Consider the following 20,346-nt stretch of genomic DNA (forward strand, 5'->3'; position numbering starts at 1 on the left):
ATGCCATTGTCAAGGCCGCTGGAAGGTCGCGTCTTGCGCTGCTTGACAGCTCCATCGTTCGTCTTACCGCTTCACATCTCATTGTTCTGGTTTTGCTCTGCTTTTCTTCCCCGTATCTTGCTAGGAAAGTGCGTGCGTGGTCTTGAACTTGACGACAGAAGATTGTGCCATTTCTCTGTGATTTTATGTTGCTGACAGCAAACTATAGTACAAGCAAATTTGCAGTGAGTATCACACTAATTTATTCAGCTAGTCCTCTACACCTCCACCTCTGCCTCCATCATTCTTATTCATCATCAGCTCTTATTCAACGCTTTGTGCGGTTTTGATTGATGCCATGCGAAGCTGCAGGCCCAGACCGCCGAAGCTGCAAATGTACCCTGCAGCAACACACACGGCACAAAGAGGGGAGAGCTCAAAGCTCCCAGAATATCCCAAACAACAACTGGCGAAAGGGGGAGGGCCTTCTAGTCGTTACCCGGGGCCTGATGCTAACAATAAAACCAATCAATTGATGAGTTCCAAACTTAAAATCAGCTGTAAAACCTGTTTGTGAGGAAGTTAAATCTTTGCGGTTAATTCTTTAGAACGTCTCTTTACCGCACTCACAATGAGATTAATTACAGGTCAGTTGCACAAGCAGAGCAGATGAAAACACTTAATACCGTAATTATTTTTTTCCCCTCTGCATCCTTTCGTATTACAGTAAATCCACGTTCCTCCGGGGCTACGGCAAAAATAGGATGATTGGCTACAAACGCGTGCAGATTTCTTACTAGATGACGATTTAAATTTGTCTGGAATAAAAGTCAATCATATTCTCTTAAAAATAATGCTTCAGCTATTGACTAGTTCAGTCTGACCCTTGATAAGAAGCACATGCACCTAAAGCAGAGAAACATTTTTTTTTTAATGGAATCATGTTACAGACACATTAACACACATTCATTTGGGTTTTGTGTCGACTTCAGGTGAGGTCCCGGTGCTCATAAAACCACCTGTTTTGCTTTTTTTGGTGATAATACAAACATACCAATGACCGCTTGGAAATTGTGTTAGGTTAATGATATTCAGGCAGTAAATCAGATTAAGGCATCACTGAACATTTATCACCGCTAAACATTTATCAAAGAAAATGTGTACGGTAAATATTTCTTTGTCCTTGAACGCCTCTTTCACTCACATGTCAGCGGTTGCACGGCTGCGTTTTAGGCAAGACAAATTCAGTTCAAGTTCAGAAGGAAGGGAGAATTAAAGAAGTCGGTTGCTATGCAGACAATTTCATCGTGGATTTCTACACCTCTCATAACAGCATGTTCTTCCGCAGTCCGTTTCACTGATACAAACTTTATAGGCTTGACGCCACTCTTTCCTAGTATATTCCATTTTAAGAATAATTTCTTCATAATTCCAGTTCCCCGAAATAAAAATAAATAAATAATAAGGCAATCCAGTTTTACAATTTGCTACTGCGTGGACTTTTAGAGTGTTGTGTACACACATGCTGCAAAAACATGGGAAAATTCAAGCTTCAATATATTAAACACATAAATTAATTCTACTGCTAGTCTAAAACTGCTCAGATTTCTGGGCACTGTGTCAAAAAGAAAAATGCAATGACTTGGGAGAGGGCGCCCTCTAGTGGCCAAAGTGTGGCTACTCCAATCTTTTGCCAGTGGTGATCATTACTGGCACATTTTTGTGAGTACTGTACTTGCAATACCGCTACCCTACCTTGTTAAAAGTTACATACACAATAGACGGCCCTCAAAGACACTGCAATTCAACACGGTCTTTAACAAATATATCTGCTATGATGCAACCAAACCCAGCAGAACGTGAAGCACCGGCACCTGAAGCAGTCAATATTACTTGAGCCTGAATTGAGGCACGTCATCGTGGTCACGTCCAGCAGTGAGGAACCTGGTGAAATTTTCATATGTAAGAAACACCACCATGTTGGTGGGGAATGCACGGATACAGTTGATACCCAAGCTCCTGAAGAAGACCCCAACCCCCTCCACCCTCACAGTCTCAGTCACACAGTGGCAAAAACCCTTGAACTGCCTCGTTCCTCGAGCTCCGTCCATCTGCATCCGGGCCTTGATCACATCCATGGGTGTTGCTATTGTCCAAGCTACCATTCCTGATACCCCCCCAGCAAGCATTACATGACTCCAATCTAGAAGAAAGAAAGAAAAAAGCACCCACTTTAAATAGATCCACCGATATTTGAAAGTTCTTGAAAAGGTTTTAATTCTCTGCAAGATAAAAGGAAAATTACTTTTGCCTTAACTGCCCTTAAGATATCTTCGTTAATGAGTCATCACGCTAATCAAGCTCCTTTACAGTTCATGAAACTGCAATTATCTATTTTTTTTAAGTGCAGAATGAGGCAAATAAGCATACATTTCATTTCTTACATTTCAGATATATGTAGTTAATTCTATCTGAAAACAAAATAATCACATGGAGTCACACCGTTAGTATTAAAATTAGGTAACGGGTCTACGCCATCGATTTGGTAAAAACAGACAAAGACATACAAATCTAAGCCTTTTCTTGAAAGTTAATAACATACTGATATCACATACTTGGTTTATTCTTGTCCGCGTCCCTCAGCCATTCACAGATGGTTGTGTAGGTCATGAAGTATGTGGCGAACGATGGCCCGTCTCTGAGCATAAGTGGAAAGGCTCCTCTGTAGAGGCCCTTGATCCCATCTTCTTTGATAATACTCAGCAGACAGTGAATTGGACCACGGTACTTGGGTTTGGGCATGCTGGTGGTACAGCTTCGATTCCGCCTGGACTCCGTCTGACACTGCAGACGTACCTTCACCATGTCGCCTGGAGACAACACTGAAACCTGTTGGAGGCAGGTGAGGAGCAGAAATCTTACTATAACGCAGTAAATATGCATTTATTGTGTGCTTAATGTCAAATCAATCAGATTATATATTTTCTATTAATTCATTAAGTGTCTTCCTGTGTGTTTATGTCATAAAATGAATACAGATATTACTGTGTGGTTGAAAATCTGTATTATTCTCATCTTTGTGGAAATTGAAAAACTGCAAGTGAAATAAGCCAATCGGCATTGAGCTTCTGAAGTCAGTAGGATGTTGTTGTGAAAATAGAGAACAAGCTGCAAAATAAGTCGCTGAATAATCAATGAATCCTTGTAGCTCAATTGTAGTGCAATTTCGCAAACACACCGATGCACTACATTGGCAATTACAGTCTAAAGCCTCAGGTAAAAGGTACGTGTTACCTGAACTACGCCCCCCACCAGGCCAGACAGGAAAACCTCTAGTTTGGTGTTCGGACCACAACCAGCTCCTCTTGCCTGGCTTAGACATTGCAGACAGTTCCTGTATGTGCCAAACAAAACCGAGGAAGCGAAAGAGATTGTGGTAACAGGTATCGACATGCCTTTGAAGAAGCCATGCACCTGAAGGCAAGTGAGAGAGAGAGATAGAGAGAGAGAGAGAGAAAGATTAACAACCACCAGTATTTAAAAACAGGAGGTTCTTTGCCCATTTCAGGTTTTGGCCCGAGTAAGGCAGATGTGCATGGAAAGTTCTAAAGTCTAAGCTAATTTTTGCCTAAGAAAGCTGTTGCTAAAAGCTCTGTTGTTGTTAAACTAACGGACAGTTAAAGACTTACCTCATGTAGATTCTTTTTCCAAACATTAATTCAGCTGGCGTACAAAAAAGAACAACCACCTGGCATCATAACGTGCATCTATCCAGTCATGCATGCATCCATTCATGTATCCATTTACCCCTTCTTTTGAGAATGTTGCCGCTGCACACTGCAATATTCCACTGAACCGTTTCTGAGTTTGGATCCGGACCTGGAAAGTAAAAAATAAAAATAAATCAGGATGAAAAAAATGCATTTGTGAAACAGCTCTTTTGTCAGTCTCAGATACAAGTCCTCTACCTTCACGGTGTCCAGAGGGTAGGCCACAGCAACTCCACATGCACCTACGCGTGTCCAAAGAAAGCCGGTGTGCAAAACATCAGCATGTTCAGGTACCACCTACTAATACAGGTCAATTCAATCGGCGGGTTCAGCTGGCTTAAAGTTACAGATTTACAGATCTTATCATTCAGGTAAAATAAAATGCAAGACAAAATAACCTCAAACGCAGTCCCGATATCGTAGAAAGGCCGGACAGCTCATGCTAACATGGAGACAAGCATTCGCCATTACCTGCCAGTGATCCGGACACAAAATCAGCGATATGCATCCTCTCGGCTAGCGACAAATCAATAACCGCTTATCAGATGCGAGTCCATGCTTCTCTTCCAGCAATAACCGAACCTTCGGCACGTTCCTTCCTGTTACGTCACTGGTAGCTGCCGTGAAGCTAACTTAAAAAGCTGCGACAATTTCATTGGGTGCGAAAGGTTCCCTCCCGGTGACGTGTCTTCGGCAAATAGGGGGCGGAAACAATCGTCACGCGGAGGACAAACATTGAGCTTCAAAGTCTGCCGCCACCTGCTGACAGGTCCCCAAACACGTCACTTGCACACAACGCAAAACGTCACACGGTACTGATGACGTGTGCAACATTGGAAGCCCTTGAGGTATGTAGCCAATGAGCGATTAGGATTACGGATTCGGGCGGGGGCGTGGGCTGTATCTCTTCTTTCGGATTGGATAGAAACTCGACTCGGTAAGTCCCGCCCCCTGCTACTTAGCTAACCTGCTTGTATTTGACAGACAGCGGACAGGACGTCCTCGCTGAATGAAGGCGCTGGTTCGGTGTATTGAAACAGGAAAGTTTCCTTGGGAGGAAATAGAGCACGCTGAAGAACTTAATAAGTGTGTCAACATTATCAGGTCTTCACGAAGGCTCTCGGGGGACGCGTTTGTGCTGTTCCTTGCGCGATTATACTATTAACTAAAAGCATCAATTCGATAAAACAACCAGGGGCAGCGTTCAGTATTTTACCAGCTCTGACACGCAACGGCGTTTTACATAGTTGTCGAGAACCTCTGCAATGTTTTAGGAACATTTATCCCCTCGAGGTGACGCGCAGGGAGGCTGATGGACTTCGTTGCGGGGTGCATCGGAGGTAAGTCCTTCCTGGGTGGATTTGTGATGTCTTGTCATTTGTCCGATGAGTAAAACAAACTGACTTCATTTCGTCAGGGTGAAACGACGAGCCGTTTCTCCTTTAGTGTCAAAAAACAGAAGCCTGTCGTTCCGTACACCTTTTATTGATGTGTGACGCAATTCTATCACAGGATTGCGTGTGCGTTTTCTAAATTCCTCTGCTTGTAGGAACAATTTACTCTGAATCGATCAAATCCTAAATTATAGGAGCGTTTTGTGGTTCATGTTTGAGTTTTCTTGTTTCCCTTGGTACACGTGATAATGCCAAGTTCATCCCTGTTTCCTCTTTGTATCAGCTGTGTAATGACTGAAGACACTGTGCAGACAGTTTGTTGTATAATATTGGCATTCAAACACATAATTACACTTTAACAGTCTCCATCTGGCCTGTAAAGGAGTATATTATCATCGTGTGTTGTAAACAAACCACAACAGGCTAATCCCACATAAGCGCCTGTTTGGTCACATGATCCGTTTGTAAAACGAGTCAATCATGTCTAAGCCTGTTAGGTGTGTGTGTGTAGGTGTGTGTGTAGGTGTGTGTGTGTGTGTGTGTGTGTGTGTAGGTGTGTGTGTGTGTGTGTGTGTGTGTAGGTGTGTGTGTGTGTGAATACATGCCTTTTAATGCCTGAGGATGTTCAAATGGACGAGGTCTTAGATGAGAACCGGTCTCGCTTCCAAAATGTTGTCACATGATGAGTGAGAGCAAAACAAATATTTGACCCTGATGAAGATGAATATATTTATTAGGTCGACTGTTAGAGCAGTACAAGTACAGTCAAACAGTAGGATGTATTACAGTACAAGTACAGTCAAACATCCTGTCTAAGGAAGGAGGCCAAAGAGGTGCATGTTTTGAGGGCAGGAGTCAAGCAGTTCCACCCTTGGGTGGCAGTATTGTAAAAAGATCATTTACCCATGTTTGTCTTATAGGAGGGTGTAATCAGGTTGTTGTTTGAGCTCCCTCTAGTGTTGTGGCTGTGGGTTTCACAGAAGTCAGTACTGGTTTGAATGCATGGAAAGTTTTAGCCCATAAAACTTCTACAGCAGAGGATGATTGGATGCAAGTCATGTTAGTCACTGATGACTAAGGAAACCACGGGATCGGTATCTATTTAAAGAAACTTTACGCAGACGTGACTTCCTATTGAACAAGTTCAGGTTACATAAATTCTCAAAGGCAAAAAAAGTTGATTCGGTAAAGAAAAACGATCAGTCTTAATGAAGAAGCGCTTCCCGTACCGTTTCTGTCTGTCTGTTTGTTTGTTTGTTGTTGTTGTAAAGTTCAGTTTGTTTACTTCAATTACCATTAATTGAACAAATGAATGAATAAACAATGGAATAATGTGAATGCTTCCAGTAAAAGTTGAATGATGGCATGGTGCAGGGAGAGCCTAGCATTTATTCAGTGTCCACTATGGGAATGTGCCCACTATGGGAATGTGTGTGCAGGCAGAGACAGTTAATGCTAATGAAAATGGTTTTGATGTCCAGTAAAAGACATAAAACATAAAAACAACCATAATGCATCATTCTGAAACACAATAGGAGATATCACAACATGATCCACAGAGTAATGTGGCTGTTTTGTCTTTGTTATCAGTAAGTTTAAGGCGAGGTGTAGAGAGTGGAGCTTTAAATAGCTTTAAAATCATTTCAGAAAAGACGCTCGATACTCTTTCATTTCACCGCTAGCCCAAATGACACAGATATACTCTTTCATTTCGGCCTGAACCCTTGATCAGGCTGGAAACTATTCTTGGGTTGCATGAGCTCTGGTAAGAAGAAACCCAGACTGTAATCAGAACAGGGCCGTGCGCTTCTCGAGCTGATGTTACGTAACATTCAAAGGTGCAATAAAGAATTTTTGAAGGGTGACAATGACCGGCGAGCTGCCTTTGGCTCGATAAGGCAGTGTTCCTCTGGGGAAGATTGCAGCACACTCAACACTGCAGGCCGGAAGTCTGACCTTCAAAGACTGGACAAATGGACATGAACCCAGTTCAATATGCCCGACGTGTTAGTGAGTGTAGCTTTTTATTATAAACAGAAAATGAGGCCTGTGTCTGGGCTATGAAGACGAAGCCATTGTGTACTAATACTTAATACTATATTTAATCGTCTTAGTTACATAAATGAAATGGCAACAATAAACTAGAAAACGACAATCAGAGATTGCAGACCCTCGCCTCCAATAGACTATTCGATCTTGTGAGACAGTAAACAGGGCTTCCGGATCGGAGGGGTCAAACCTGCTCTAGCTTGCTGCTCCGGAATGTACTACAAGCCATCTTCTGGACTCTTTTTCCCATCATGCCATTCGTGTCCCTCCCTCTTAAAGTGGCAGTTTACAGCACAGGCACAATTCCAGATGTAAAAATAATTCTAGAATCTGGATCCAGATCCGGATCAACGCCATTCTTGGGGAGGACCGAGCCACGGACAGAACCTTGCTTGTGTAAAAAGTTCAAGTCGATTGGGTTACTAGTTTTTGAGTTATGCGCTCGGACAGGCAAACAAGCAAACAAACAGACAGACAGACAAACAAACAAACGCACCCAATTGCAATACCCTCGCCTCCTCTTCGGCGAGGGTAACAACATTTACATTGTCATGAAAATGCAAATGAAGATCACTCCCCGGTTAATAATGCCTTTAATCGGTTTAAAATTGGTTTTGAAAAGATTTATTTGCATTTGGAACATTTTTAGTGACAGCAAATAAAAAGTACTGCCTAAAGTGTGTTTTCCCTCTGTCACCAGGTGCTGCTGGAGTCCTGGTAGGACACCCATTTGACACGGTTAAGGTGGGCAAAGGTCTTTTTTTTTTGTTAATGAACAATGGAATTTAAGATTCCATTATAATAATAATAAGGTTTTACTTTAAAATCTCAAACTTTTCCTTAACTGTTCAAAAGATGTATCAGGATGTATCCATCATGCATTCATGCTTTGCGCTAAATGCTACGTACACCATGTCATTGCTGTACTATCTTCCACTAACTGACCTGAATATCGATCGCTCTATGATGATGCATTAAATGTCAGTAGGAGAGCTGGGCTTCTAAAGTCTCACTATTTGCTGTGCAATGTCTTCTATTCCAGGTGAGGCTGCAGGTCCAGAGTTCTCAGAGGCCTCTGTACCGTGGGACGATTCACTGTTTCCAGTCCATCATACGTAGAGAATCGGTATGTGGATTGATTTTCTCGCCTTGCATGTGAAGATTTCAACAGGTTCTGAAGTTTCTCCGTTGTTTGTTTCTACGTGTCATCTTCCCTTTCGGGCCGCAGGACTGCACGTGACGGCCCGCGACAGCCGCTTGCCGTAGCTATCTTTTATGAAGGCCACACAATCGGCGCTGTACAGAGATGGCCATTGTGGTCTATGAAGTCAGAGTTGCCTCATGGCTTCGCTCTCGGTTGAATAAGGAACCTTCAGTTGTTGTAGTCGAGTTTTGTTTACACCTTCGCTGTAGTTTTTCCACAATGAGTAGCATGGGATCATGTTCTGATGTGATGCCTTCACAGACATCAGGTCAAAGCGATACTAAATGCAGACAATCAGACCGGTTTTCAATCATCAAATACCAGAACAACAAGTCAAGTTCAATCCGTAAAACTAAGATAAATATCTCAGCCCTATTGTTAACTAATCTCTGAGTTCCGCCACGTGTTGAAGTGAACTGTTGGGTGGGACAAAACACTATCACTGTGGCTGTGTGGAGTAATATAACCCTACAAGTAAAGCACTCTAGGCTTTTACCTGTTTTACTTGTAAGAATGAAAGTTGCTATATATAATTTTTAAGCTAAATTATTGTAGAGTGGGAAGTTAACTGACTTTGTCTCATGACATATCTCTGAACCTCCCCACAGCTACTGGGCTTGTATTCAGGCATTGGATCCCCGATGATGGGCCTTACATTCATCAATGCTTTAGTGTTCGGCGCGCAAGGAAACGCGATGCGACTGCTGGGAGGGGACACCCCCAAGAACCAGTTCCTTGCCGGCATGGCGGCAGGAACCATCCAGTGCGTCGTCTGCTGCCCCATGGAGCTGGTGAAGACCCGCATGCAACTGCTAGGCACGGAGAAGTCCTCGAGGAAGCTGTACAAGAACTCCTGGGACTGCTTGGCACACATCTACAAAGAAGAAGGCCTGAGGGGTATAAACAGAGGCATGGTGACCACGCTTCTGCGCGAAGCGCCAAGCTTTGGCATGTACTTCCTGGCATTCGATGTGCTGATGCGCAACCTCGGTTGTGAGCCAGGTGACAGCTACATGGTCCCCAAACTACTGTTCGCCGGGGGCATGGCTGGCATTGCCTCCTGGCTCTCTACGTATCCTGTGGATGTGATCAAGTCGAGGATGCAGGCCGACGGGGTGGGCGGAGTTCACCAGTACAGCGGCATTGCCGATTGCGTGCGACAGAGCATCAGGAAAGAGGGCTACATGGTGTTCACTAAAGGCCTCACCTCCACATTGGTTCGGGCCTTCCCCGTGAACGCAGCCACCTTTGCCACGGTCACGCTCGTCCTCATGTACGCCCGGGGATTCGAGGAACATTCTGAAGACTGCGAGGCGGCTCAGCAAAGCCGCCATGCACCGAGGCAACCGCGGGAAGAGTCTTCCAGCCTGTGACATCGCAGATGGCTTTGTTTGTCGGCCCGGGGCACTTTTACAAGAGCATAGGCAGATGAAAGCTACCTATAAAACCTCTTTTACCGTCAGACCAGTCATTCCCAAATGCGTCGGACAATAGCTGGTGCACTTAGCTTTCGTTTTAAAAAGGAATATTGTATATTATTTATGGCAATAATTTAACTTTCAACTGTAAAGATGGAGACTTGTGAATGCGATGGTGTTCAGGATGTTGGAGACGGAGCTCTGAGGTCTGTGAAACTTTCAGACAATATAAATACAAAGCCGCAGTGTTAACATACAAATGGAAATTTGTACCCGACACTACAACAATATGGTTTTATTGTGCGCTGACAAAAAGCATGTTTTAAATAAAGTGCAAAGAAATAAAAATGGATGCCTTAGCACGTACATCGCCTCTAAAATTCAAATTAAAGGTTACAAAAAGATTTCTTATTTACTGGCATTTGCAAATGCCTCTTGTTATGTACCACATACTGTAACATATCTGGACCGGGGGGGCTTCATTTTATTTTCTGAACTTACCGTATCAGCTGATTGTGCTAGCGTCTCTGACGAGTGGGTCTTGGCTGCGTTTCGCATGTGTGTGGCCGTTTATCACCTTGTTTAATCTGTATTTTGTTCTGACTGTTGAAATTCAACCCTGTAGAACAAGTTTCCGCTGTATGTGTCATCTTTTGTTGTCATTGGCACAGGAAGACCATTTGGAGAGTTTGGGAGGGAGAAGTCTCAGATGCACTAAGACCTTCACGGTGTCACACCTGTGGGTCACCTCAGGCGTTTAGACTGAAATGCGAAACACACTATATTTAAAAATGTGAATGTCGCCTGTTAAATGGCCATAAGACATGCTATGTATGTAACTGTCCACTCTATGGACAGTACCTCTCCAGCTGATGTTAAACTTGCAACAAATACTTGCTGTATTAATGAGATTGTTTTAAAGTAGAAATGTAAATATTTGCATCTATTTTTCATTATAAACAACTTGTTTGGACCTCTATGCATTTTGACAGTCTCTCCCTGACCAGTTAGTTTGCTGTTACACTAAAGATTATATTTTTGCAACACAGTCGTGCATTGGCCTGAAATTGTCAATAATCATTTGTACATGTGAGCAAATAAAAATGAATTCAGCAGCAGTTTGGACTCCAAACTTCTACTGTGCGTGGAAAGAACATGTATTTGCTAAACTCAGAGTGAATAGTAAACACAATTTACAAATGGCAAAAAAACCTAAGTGTATTCATTATTCAGATTCAGAACAATTACACACAAAAATGAAGAAGCAGTTGGACGGTCTAAACATCCTACATTTCTTCACTGAAGTTTTTAAAGACCACATCGCCATCTGCTGGAAGGGAAATGGAACGTAATCTAGTCGCATGTGGAAGCAGTCAGACCAGTTTTCCACATCTGATGCATGATACTGCCGTCAAGCGCAGGAAGTGACATTACTGTTGTCCAAAATTGAGGTTGACAGGGGACCTTCAAATTTTACCACAACAGAACCTATAAGTATTCTCCAGTTTGATTAAAAAAAGAAGGAGGGGTTGCCACAGCGATTCATCCTTCTCCTCTTCACCCTGTCCTTTGCATCGTCCTCCCCAACACCAGCCACTCTCATGTCCTCCCTCACTACGTCCATGTATTTTCTCCTGGGTCGACCTCTGGCCCTGTTCCCTGGCAGTTCCATCGTCAACATCCTTTTACTAATATAGTCCCTGTCTCTCCTGACATGACATGTCCAAACCATCGAAGTCTGTCCTCTCTGACCTTATCTCCAAAACTTCCATGTGTCAGATCTGACATTTCACCGTCTCATAAACTAGAAATATGCAGCACAGTTAATGAACATTCTGTGAAGCGTCCTCTTGCGGGATTAATTTACTGAACTGTCCACCACAATAGGACCCGGCATGCTGGCGACCCTTATAACATCACTATAGCACACGCACACGCACACACACACGCACACACACACACAACAGCAACATTTAATATCAAACATGCAGCATCCTCTGGTGGCAGTGTTAGAATGTTGAAACCACCACCCTGTGAGTTTGTCTGTGGAAGTGTGCCAAGTTAAATTAAATACGTGTTCATGTCTTTTCTACCTGACCCTCAGCAGACACACAGTCACACCCGAACATATGCATATCCTCAGATACGCTCAGCCACAGCAGGTGAGAGACTGCCGGAGCCGGTCCCAGTGTTGCCCTATTTGCATTTTAAATGCTTGCAAGCCAACCCACTACTGTGTTCACAGTGCAGCACAGCACATCTAATCTACACACCTAAGGCGTGTGATTGGCTCCAGCCAACACTCTAAAAGGGGGTTGAAGACATCGACAGCAAAATGTGACTGGAAATCAAGCCAGGAAGCCTTGCCACGGTCATTTATAGGCCTCTGTTTCGTATCATGTTAAATGGAAGGGAATAGGAGGATCCAATTTATTAGCATTTTTGTGAGATAGAAGTGAAGGTAATGTAAGAGAACAACATTCAAGTATAAATTGTAAATAAATAAAAAAAACACAAAAATCACCCGGCTCATAAGATCAGTGAGAGCGTATGTAAATAAAGAGGGTACATTTTCGGACTCCCTCAGGGATCTGTTAGGAGGCATATTTAGGATGTTGATATTAACCTTGAAAGGAGAACGGATGTTTTTGCTGCAGCCTTTCAAAACAGGCCATGTAAATGCTGCAAATTCGAGGAAACGGTAAACTTGCATTTCAAAAAACTTCAACCAGGCGAGGAGTGAACAATTTGAAGCCTCTGTATTAAGAGAAGGAACTTAACGCCACACCTCTTAACAAGTGGGTGTCTACATTAACTCAGCTTGTGGTGTCAGAAATACAAATCAGTATGATGAATTGTGGAAATTCCTCTCCCCCCCCCCCCCCCCCACACACACACACACTCACACACACGCTCATTGTCAGTGCGGCTGATAAGATTTGGGTCAAAGCCCTAACCCCGATGCACTCAGGCACCAGTTTGTCTGCAAAGCGCTTGGAGTGCACGGATCCACGAGGACCAAATGCTGCTGTCCCCTGATGTGTGAGAGTGTGGGTAAAAGACTGGGGCTACAGTAGAGGTGGTGGGGGTTGGGGACAGTGGCTGAGATTGTTGTGGGTGTGTGTGGAACAAAAGGCATTGATTACTGAAATCCTGCAAAAGGCAAAGAGGAGGTGTTAAGAGTGATACAGTGGAGAAACAGGCCGACCCTCCTCTACCATGTCCACACCCTGTCTGCACGTATCCACTCTAATCCACAAACAAGCTTCTGCCACTGTATCTGGAGCGCAGACTGAAGAAAAAGTACATTCCTCGTATGTAGAAAAAAATAAAAATAAAATGCATTTGCTCGCTGCTGCAAATCTGTTTCTTACGTCTGTGCAGGTTCCGGGTTGAGGTAAATCACGAAGAGCAAAAACGAAGAATCAACGAGACTTCAAGTTTAGTTCAAGACCTTAAACTTAAACAGGTTGATTCTTCGTCTTTGCTCTTGGTGTTTTTTTTGAGCAGGCAACCCCCCCCCCCCCCCCCCCCGCCATGGCTGACAATGGATGGATGGATACAAAAAAAAAAAAAAAACATCATGCAAAATATATCAGTGGACATGAGAAAAGTTCATTTATGTTGCCAAAACAGTTTTAACTCATCAGGATCACTTTAACAAATAACCTTGAGAGTGAACTGTTGGCATTAAAATGTGTTTTAGATATAAAAGCAAATCAATGAATGACGTCATTGGCTAAGTGAAAAAGAAATAAAACCTGAAAGCACCGATACTGATCGAGTGAAGCTACAAGCCGTGTTCTAATGGACCATGACGCGTCGGCTTTTGTTAACACTTCACATTGAAATTGACCCTGGATGTACCATCCTGAAGGAGGCGGAGGAGGAGGAGGAGGAGGAGGGGGGAGGCGTCTGCCGACGCAGAGACAACAACGCGAATCGACCATTAACAATTTCCTGAAGGGAGGTGCTGCTTGTCGCTCCCCCAAATCACGCGTGGTCACTGGAGGACAAACTCTGGAAGCTCCACGCACACAATGGAGTGAAACTCCGGGGCAGCAGATCAACAGCATCAGCTGTGAAACCGACCCCGCGGACGCGCCGGTAGGAAAATGACGCGTTGCAATCTTTCCGTGAAATGTGTTGTTATTTATTTCATTTCATTTTTGTATCCGGATTTGCGTTTCGTGTTGTGTTTTAAGCGCAGATCGAAACTTAATTCGAACTGAGTTCAACGCCACAAGTTCAGGTAAAAGTCGGAACTGAAATGAAGCGTTGGAATCGTTTTAATTAAATTATATTTGTCGTGTTGAAATATTGTCTTTTGGTTAAACAGTGGTTTGTAGGAGAAAATCATTACCAGGAAAACGGCTGTTATTTTTATTTCTTTGCTTTGAACGAAAGTTATTTGTATTTAAATTGTGCCTTACTAAATTAAATTAGATTCTTCATTTTGCTGGAAGTAGATGCGTTTTATTGCAGGCTCCAGTTAAGAAGCAGCTGTTTGATTTTACACCGAATCCTCTATTGTTGACAAAGGCATGAAATGTAAAGAACTGCTGACTGGGAGTTCCCACTCCTTCATTACCTTGGCGCTGCGTCCTCCTTTGCCCCAGCTCTCATCAGATACCAGATATGATTCAGAGGAAGGAGGCTTTGCTGTCTGTCCTGGGGGAGCTCCAAGAGGCCACAGAGAGCTCTGGCCTGGAAGCGCTGACCAGAGCGGCCCGGGAGGTGCACCAGGTCCTCGCTCAGTTCCAGCTGCCAGTGACTCCCTGTCGCGATTTCCCTGAGTGGGCAGGTGTGGACGACGCGGCCCGCGGCCTCTACCCGATGGATGCACCCTTGGGCCTTCTGCCATTAAACTGCAAGGGGGCGGGCAACCGACTGTTTGACGCTGTAAGCTTGCTGTTAGTGGGCGACACTGAGCTGAGCTTGGAGCTGCAGGTGAGCAGTGGTTCATTTTTAATGTTTTCCTTCAACCATCAATGCAGGCCTATCTTACTTCCTTTCACGTCGACTTCTTGATTGCAGTATTGATTGCTGCATATTGTTCTTTGCAGGTCAGGACAGTAGTGGACATGGTACTGTGGAAGCAATATTACCTTTCTGGGATGATTGATTCAAAAATGATGCTTCAGGCTGTGCGCTTCAGCCTCTGTGCTGAGGAGTCTGAGGACATGCTCAACCTACCGGTGACAGTCCTGGAGGCCATCTTTGATGCAGATGTCAAGGCCTCCTGCTTCCCTGGCTCCTATGCCAACATGTGGCATTTGTACGCCCTGGCGTCTGTATTGCAGTTCAACATTTACTCCATCTACCCCATGTTTAACCTGAAGATCCGACCTTATTTCAACCGTGTCATCCGTCCAAGAACCTGGCCTAATGACTTGGAGCGAATAACCATCCATGTCATGTGGTCGGGCGAGCTGCAGTCTGAGTCCTTGTTTAGACAAAAGCATTTTGTGGCCGTAGTCCAGGCAAGAGAAAACACAATTGGTAGCCCCGATGGTGAGGAGAGGGAGTTGCCAATCATCCCAGAGGAGCTGCTGAACCAGGAGTCGCAGTTGTCTTACCCGAGTCTGAAAGACAAGTACAACATCACCAAGAGGACCTTCTATCGCTGGAAGAGGCAGACGCAGGAGCGCTGCAAAAAGTCGGCAGCAAGGTACGAGGCAAAGTATTTCCTGCAAGCTTGCTACTTGGAGGGTAAGCTCATCCCTCTGCATCAGTTCAAGGAGTTTTTCCCAGAAATCTCGAGGTCATCTTACTACAACTGGAAACAGGAGCTTCTGAAAACTGGAGGAAACTTATCCAACTCATCAACAGGGGAGATAAGCCCCGGAGAGAGCACCGAACAGGAGAGCTGGTCGTCACCGGAAGCAAAGCAGGGCGAGCCCGACAACCACGACAGTGTAGCCAGCATGTTTGGGCTGCGGCTCAGAAAACTGGAACTGGAGCGGGCCCAAAATGTCACCCAGATGAAGGAAGCTAAGCGCTGTCTGCAAAATTGCATTGCGATGAACGCCGCGCTTCCCTTTAGGGTCTTTAAAAGGAATTTCCCAGGGATATCGAGATCAACTTACTACAACTGGAGAAGAGAAGCCATGCTGTTTAACGGAGGTTACAAAGGCAGCACTGGCAGCAGCGAGGAGAGCTCAGATGCTGACAAAAGCCAAAGCCCTACAAGTCTGTCACCGATCACCAACCAGCCCATCTTGCCCAGAACAAAGATCTGGCGGCGAAGACACAGAAGCTTCACGGTGGCGTACATGAGTAAGAAGCAGCTCAGGGATGTCGCCAAGCAGCATGTGCAAAAGTCAAAATGGTCCCTGACAAAGTTCAAGCTCAAGTTCCCATCCATGTCCCCTTGTTTCTACTGGCTGTGGCGTAGCGCTGAAAACGGCAGAAAGAAGGCATTCAATCAGAGCGCATTGATCCGTCTTCCCGAGGGTCCAGAGAGAGCCGTGGCCGAAGCCAAGATCACCGAGCGGGTGATGGCGAGTCAGCAAGTGCATCCATTCGTTGAGATGCGTAACTCTCTAGAGAAGCCCCCCATGCCCATCTGTGATGCCCCACACTCGAAGCACACCGTCCAGGCTCAGGCACCCATAGAGGAGCAGACGTTTGCAATGGATGTTGTGGCTCTGGCCAATTTCAAGGCCAAAGCCAAACTGTTCCTGCAGCAACGCTTTGAGCAGAAGTCCTTCCCCACGTTTAAGGAGTTCAGGTCCTACTTCCCCTTCACACCACGCTCAACATACTACATGTGGAAGCGAGCTCTGTATCATGGGGTGTCACTGGTTCACGGGTAAATCTGCATGGCTTTAATCCTGTAAAAATGGGGGTTTTGTCTGGAAAAACTTCTTGGCAGTGAAAAACCTCAAAATGATGTGCGTCAGCTTCTGCGTTTTCTTTGTAACCTTACTACCTGCAACTTGTTGTCATGTTCTTAAAGACTACAAACTACACTGGTTTAGCATCTAAATGCAATGTGTCTTTCCTCTGCCTGCCCCCCCCCCCACTACCACCGCAGCTCATTCCTTCCTCCCAGACATTTGCACATGTGTGAAAAGAAACTAGCTGTGTTTAAACCTCGCATGTTGCCTGTAGGGCAACAGGCATTTCAAAGATGTTGATGGTGGCAGTTTTTTTTTTAAAAGGCTGTTTTTCCACGCTTGTTTCTTTTGAACCTCTTTTTATGCTTTTACTGTACCTTAAATGTAATTTTTCTTTTTGTGATGATTCATGCCTGCCTGTATAGGCACACTTTTTCTTTTTATAAACCTTTTTGATTATTGAATGTAATGTCATCTTTTCATTTGATGCACACAGCTGAGAAAATACCTCTTTGGACTTTGAACATTTAACACACTTGATTTGCACTAATGTGGCACACACTGTTGTGTCATGTGCCTTTTGTTCAAGCTTGGATTTCCCAGCAAATCTGTTTCTAACGTTTACATGCTACATGAATATAAATAAGTATTTTTGGTGCAATTATTCCTTCAATCCAATTATCTCCAATAACTTTTAAAGTTCAATTTCTTATTTCATACAAAGTGTTTTACAGATCATGCACTGCATTATAGTCTTTCTGTAGGAACCAAAATCTCTGCTGTTTGGCTGTATATCAATAAACTGGACCGTCATGCACCTTTGGTTTTGTTCTTGCTTGAACAGTTCATCATATTGGACTCTACTGGGGCTGAATGTAATATCTGAGTTCTGCTCTAGTTCATGACAAAAGACATGTCGGGCCTTGTACGGTGAATTTATATCAATATATCACGTCGGTTGTATAAAAGACGAAACAAAATCATGAACCACATTCAAATGTTTAAACCAGTCAGTCGGATCGAGCCAGTTAAAGACTGAAACTTCTGAACTTAACTATTGTGCTGATGCTAATTAAGGTGTATGTTGGGGGGGGGGGGGGTAAAGCACAGAGCTAGGGGGAAGGGGTAATTGTATGCATGGTGATAGAGATAAGGCCAAGAACAAGCAGGAGTTGGGGGGGGGAGGCTTGTGGCAGGGAAAGATGGAGGTTTGACCCTCTTAATCATGACAGTGTTTTTTTTCATTATTTTTTTTACCTGGATTGTGTTTGTGTGTTTTCATGTGTATTAAATGGACAAAAGATAAGAGTTGAGTATTTCTCATAGAATTCAATTAATGTCATCAATTGAACAAGTGGTATTTATCCCTACAGTGCTTGTTGGGCAAAAGATGAGTTGCACACTTTTCTAATCATTTGCTAATTCCAATGCAATCTTTTTTTTGTATTCTCTGGGTTCCCATTTTTGAGTTAATCTTCCAATGTGCCCAAATGTACATGAAACGAGTTACTGGCAGATGTAATCATTCCTCCTGTCCTGTTTGTGAAGAGATTATTTCTAAAGAGATCCCATTGAAAGACGGGACACACACACACACACAAACATTTGGCACGTAAACTTGACAAAAATCAAAATGTTCTCTGGATTTGAGTGACAGAAGTCACACATTGTTAAACTTCTAACCTGGGTGACCACACATTGTTCCTTTTTTTTTTTGAGGGGGGGGGGGGGGGGGGTACCCCCTGCTGTGTTGTCAGACTGGCTCCATTCAAATGAGAGGCTGCAATTTGTCACACTGGCCTTAAGTCTTAAAGGTGACCTGGCAGCGTATCCGGCAGGTATACGGAGTAAAAAAATGATCAGTAAAACAAATACCTCACATTCCGTTGTTAAATCTAGAGCTATCTGGATATTTGACCGAAGGTTGACTTTTTCAAATTTTAAAAACATTTCTATTTTTAATCAGCAACCCAAACTCTAAAGGTGAATTAACTGTGCAAGAAAATTATTTGGCAAAGCCTTTGCTTCTTTACCTGAGGGTCTGTTTGGCATCTCCATCTTTATTCCTGTATGATAAGAGGAACCCTTCCTGGCACAGAGCTGCTCTGCATTGTTTATCTCAAAATAGCATGAAAAATAATGAGCCTTGGCAGGTTGGAGTGGAAGTCTTCAAGGATTTGCATTCTGCAGTTGGTTCAGAAAGACAACGCGATAAAGCAGAGAGGCATCCTGATGCCAAGTCTTCTCAGTAAACAAACAGCCCTGTGGGACCCAAGCCCAACGCGTTCTGTCAATTACCCTCTGATGGCTGCAGGGAGGAAGCTTCAACTTAGTGTGGACAAAGTGAAGAGGGCAAGGAGGAGAACAAGTAGCTTCCATTGAAAAGTTTGAAATTATTTGTAAACTCTTCATGATTGGAACTCAAAGGTCGAGAAAAAATATCACATGTTCACATATTTAGACAAATTCACATATTTCAGAATAACAATTGTAGGATGCATCTTTAAAGACAGCCTGAAGTGTCCATGTCCCATTTCATAAGATCATATGCAGACAGAGATATATTTGAAAGAGATAGTGTCCGCTAGGTGGCAGTAGTAAACCTTTATTAAACCTTTTTCTTGGCGTTTGGCTCACTTCAGAGGCACACCCTTTGGATTGGACGTAATCAATGTCATGCCGTATGTCTCAGTGTGTGCAGTGCAGATTCCTCAAGTCATAGACCATTAACATAATCCAACACTGCAGCAGGATTGAAGACAGATAGGAGTTCTACATGACAAATATTTGCATGGAAAATGTAGATGCATGTGCCTGATTGTTTTTTGGGGTTTTTTTTTTTTTTCAAATCAAATTTATGAAAATCCTGAAAGGCCAAGTGTATCAAATACAATACTCTCGGCTTTAAAGGGTTAAACTCTTTCTCTTAACCTGTTCACTCTGCTGCACACTCTGGATTACTAGTTGTGTGAGATGCTTAATACTCCGGTTCCTGCACTGACAAGTAAAACAATCCCAGACTTGAGTGTCCTGTGTCAACTGTTTACTCTGTTTACAATCAATAACCCTGTGATGCCTTGTTGCTGATGAAAGTGTTGAAAAAAATGTGTGTGTGGTGTGTGTGTGCGTGCGTGCGCGCGCTTGTGCGTCTTTGTCAGTGCATTCACGGATTGTCAGGTATTAACACAAGTGCTTGTTACAGCTCTGACCCCAGATGCTTCCACAGCATCAGTTCACAAGTCGACAAATCAGGCTGAAGAGTAATCCGTGTTTACGCAATCCTTTATCTGTGTCATAAATCATACATTTAAATGAATTTTGGCTGTTGAGTGAAAGATGTTTTCTGATCTCTGTTTTCATGGTTACATACAGTGAAACAAATAAAAACATTGTATTTGCTGCAGTTGCCCTCGGCCTCCTGCAGGGCTCAGTGTTGCTCCATTCTCCTGGGAGAAGGCAGGAGGCCAAATAACCCTGGACTGACAGAGTGAAGGGAAGTTACCCCACATATCACCTGCTAATGCCCTCTTTTGATTTCCGATGCTAATAAGACAGCCGTATTAGTATCCTCAACCCCAGCTAATGAACCTTGTCTAATGGCCGTGCGGCTCTATTGTGAGCTGGGTGGGTGTAAGCACAGCTGTTAGCTCAGTTAACAGCCAATGTCCGCTTCTGTGATTAAAAAAACTC

General features: G+C 43.8%; 3 protein-coding genes across 3 annotated transcripts; 2 read left to right on the plus strand and 1 right to left on the minus strand.

Moving 5' to 3' along the window:
* Positions 1-1,868: 1,868 nt before the first annotated feature.
* LOC137914112 (solute carrier family 25 member 47-A-like) lies at positions 1,869-4,257 on the minus strand. The gene is made up of 6 exons (XM_068757728.1): positions 4,221-4,257; positions 3,948-3,991; positions 3,787-3,858; positions 3,274-3,453; positions 2,595-2,868; positions 1,869-2,182 (listed from the first exon to the last, which is right to left on the minus strand). Exons 1-6 carry the CDS (start codon positions 4,255-4,257, stop codon positions 1,869-1,871), a joined length of 921 nt encoding a protein of 306 aa, XP_068613829.1.
* Positions 4,258-4,991: 734 nt separating this feature from the next.
* Positions 4,992-10,983, plus strand: LOC137914110 (mitochondrial basic amino acids transporter-like). Its single transcript, XM_068757727.1, has 4 exons — positions 4,992-5,089; positions 7,893-7,936; positions 8,235-8,318; positions 9,005-10,983. The coding sequence occupies exons 1-4, from the start codon at positions 5,062-5,064 to the stop codon at positions 9,767-9,769; spliced, it is 921 nt and encodes a 306-aa protein (XP_068613828.1). The 5' UTR covers positions 4,992-5,061; the 3' UTR covers positions 9,770-10,983.
* A 3,466-nt stretch (positions 10,984-14,449) lies between these two features.
* On the plus strand, positions 14,450-16,632 carry LOC137914118 (vertnin-like). The gene is made up of 2 exons (XM_068757735.1): positions 14,450-14,764; positions 14,881-16,632. Exons 1-2 carry the CDS (start codon positions 14,453-14,455, stop codon positions 16,630-16,632), a joined length of 2,064 nt encoding a protein of 687 aa, XP_068613836.1. The 5' UTR covers positions 14,450-14,452.
* The last annotated feature ends 3,714 nt before the right edge of the window (positions 16,633-20,346 follow it).

Source organism: Brachionichthys hirsutus, unplaced genomic scaffold (assembly GCF_040956055.1).
Source record: "Brachionichthys hirsutus isolate HB-005 unplaced genomic scaffold, CSIRO-AGI_Bhir_v1 contig_783, whole genome shotgun sequence".
NCBI classification, from domain to species: Eukaryota; Metazoa; Chordata; class Actinopteri; order Lophiiformes; family Brachionichthyidae; genus Brachionichthys; species Brachionichthys hirsutus.

Coding starts and splice junctions, on each gene's coding strand:
- LOC137914110 (XM_068757727.1), top strand. CDS start 5,062: ATGGACTTCGTTGCGGGGTGCATCGGAG. Junction 5,090..7,892: donor CGTTGCGGGGTGCATCGGAG/GTAAGTCCTTCC, acceptor CTCTGTCACCAG/GTGCTGCTGGAGTCCTGGTA. Junction 8,319..9,004: donor CCATCATACGTAGAGAATCG/GTATGTGGATTG, acceptor ACCTCCCCACAG/CTACTGGGCTTGTATTCAGG.
- LOC137914112 (XM_068757728.1), bottom strand. CDS start 4,257: ATGCATATCGCTGATTTTGTGTCCGGATCACTGGCAG. Junction 3,859..3,947: donor ACCCTCTGGACACCGTGAAG/GTAGAGGACTTG, acceptor TTTACTTTCCAG/GTCCGGATCCAAACTCAGAA. Junction 2,183..2,594: donor CGCGGACAAGAATAAACCAA/GTATGTGATATC, acceptor TCTTTCTTCTAG/ATTGGAGTCATGTAATGCTT.
- LOC137914118 (XM_068757735.1), top strand. CDS start 14,453: ATGATTCAGAGGAAGGAGGCTTTGCTGTCTGTCCTGGGGGAGCTCCAA. Junction 14,765..14,880: donor AGCTGAGCTTGGAGCTGCAG/GTGAGCAGTGGT, acceptor TGTTCTTTGCAG/GTCAGGACAGTAGTGGACAT.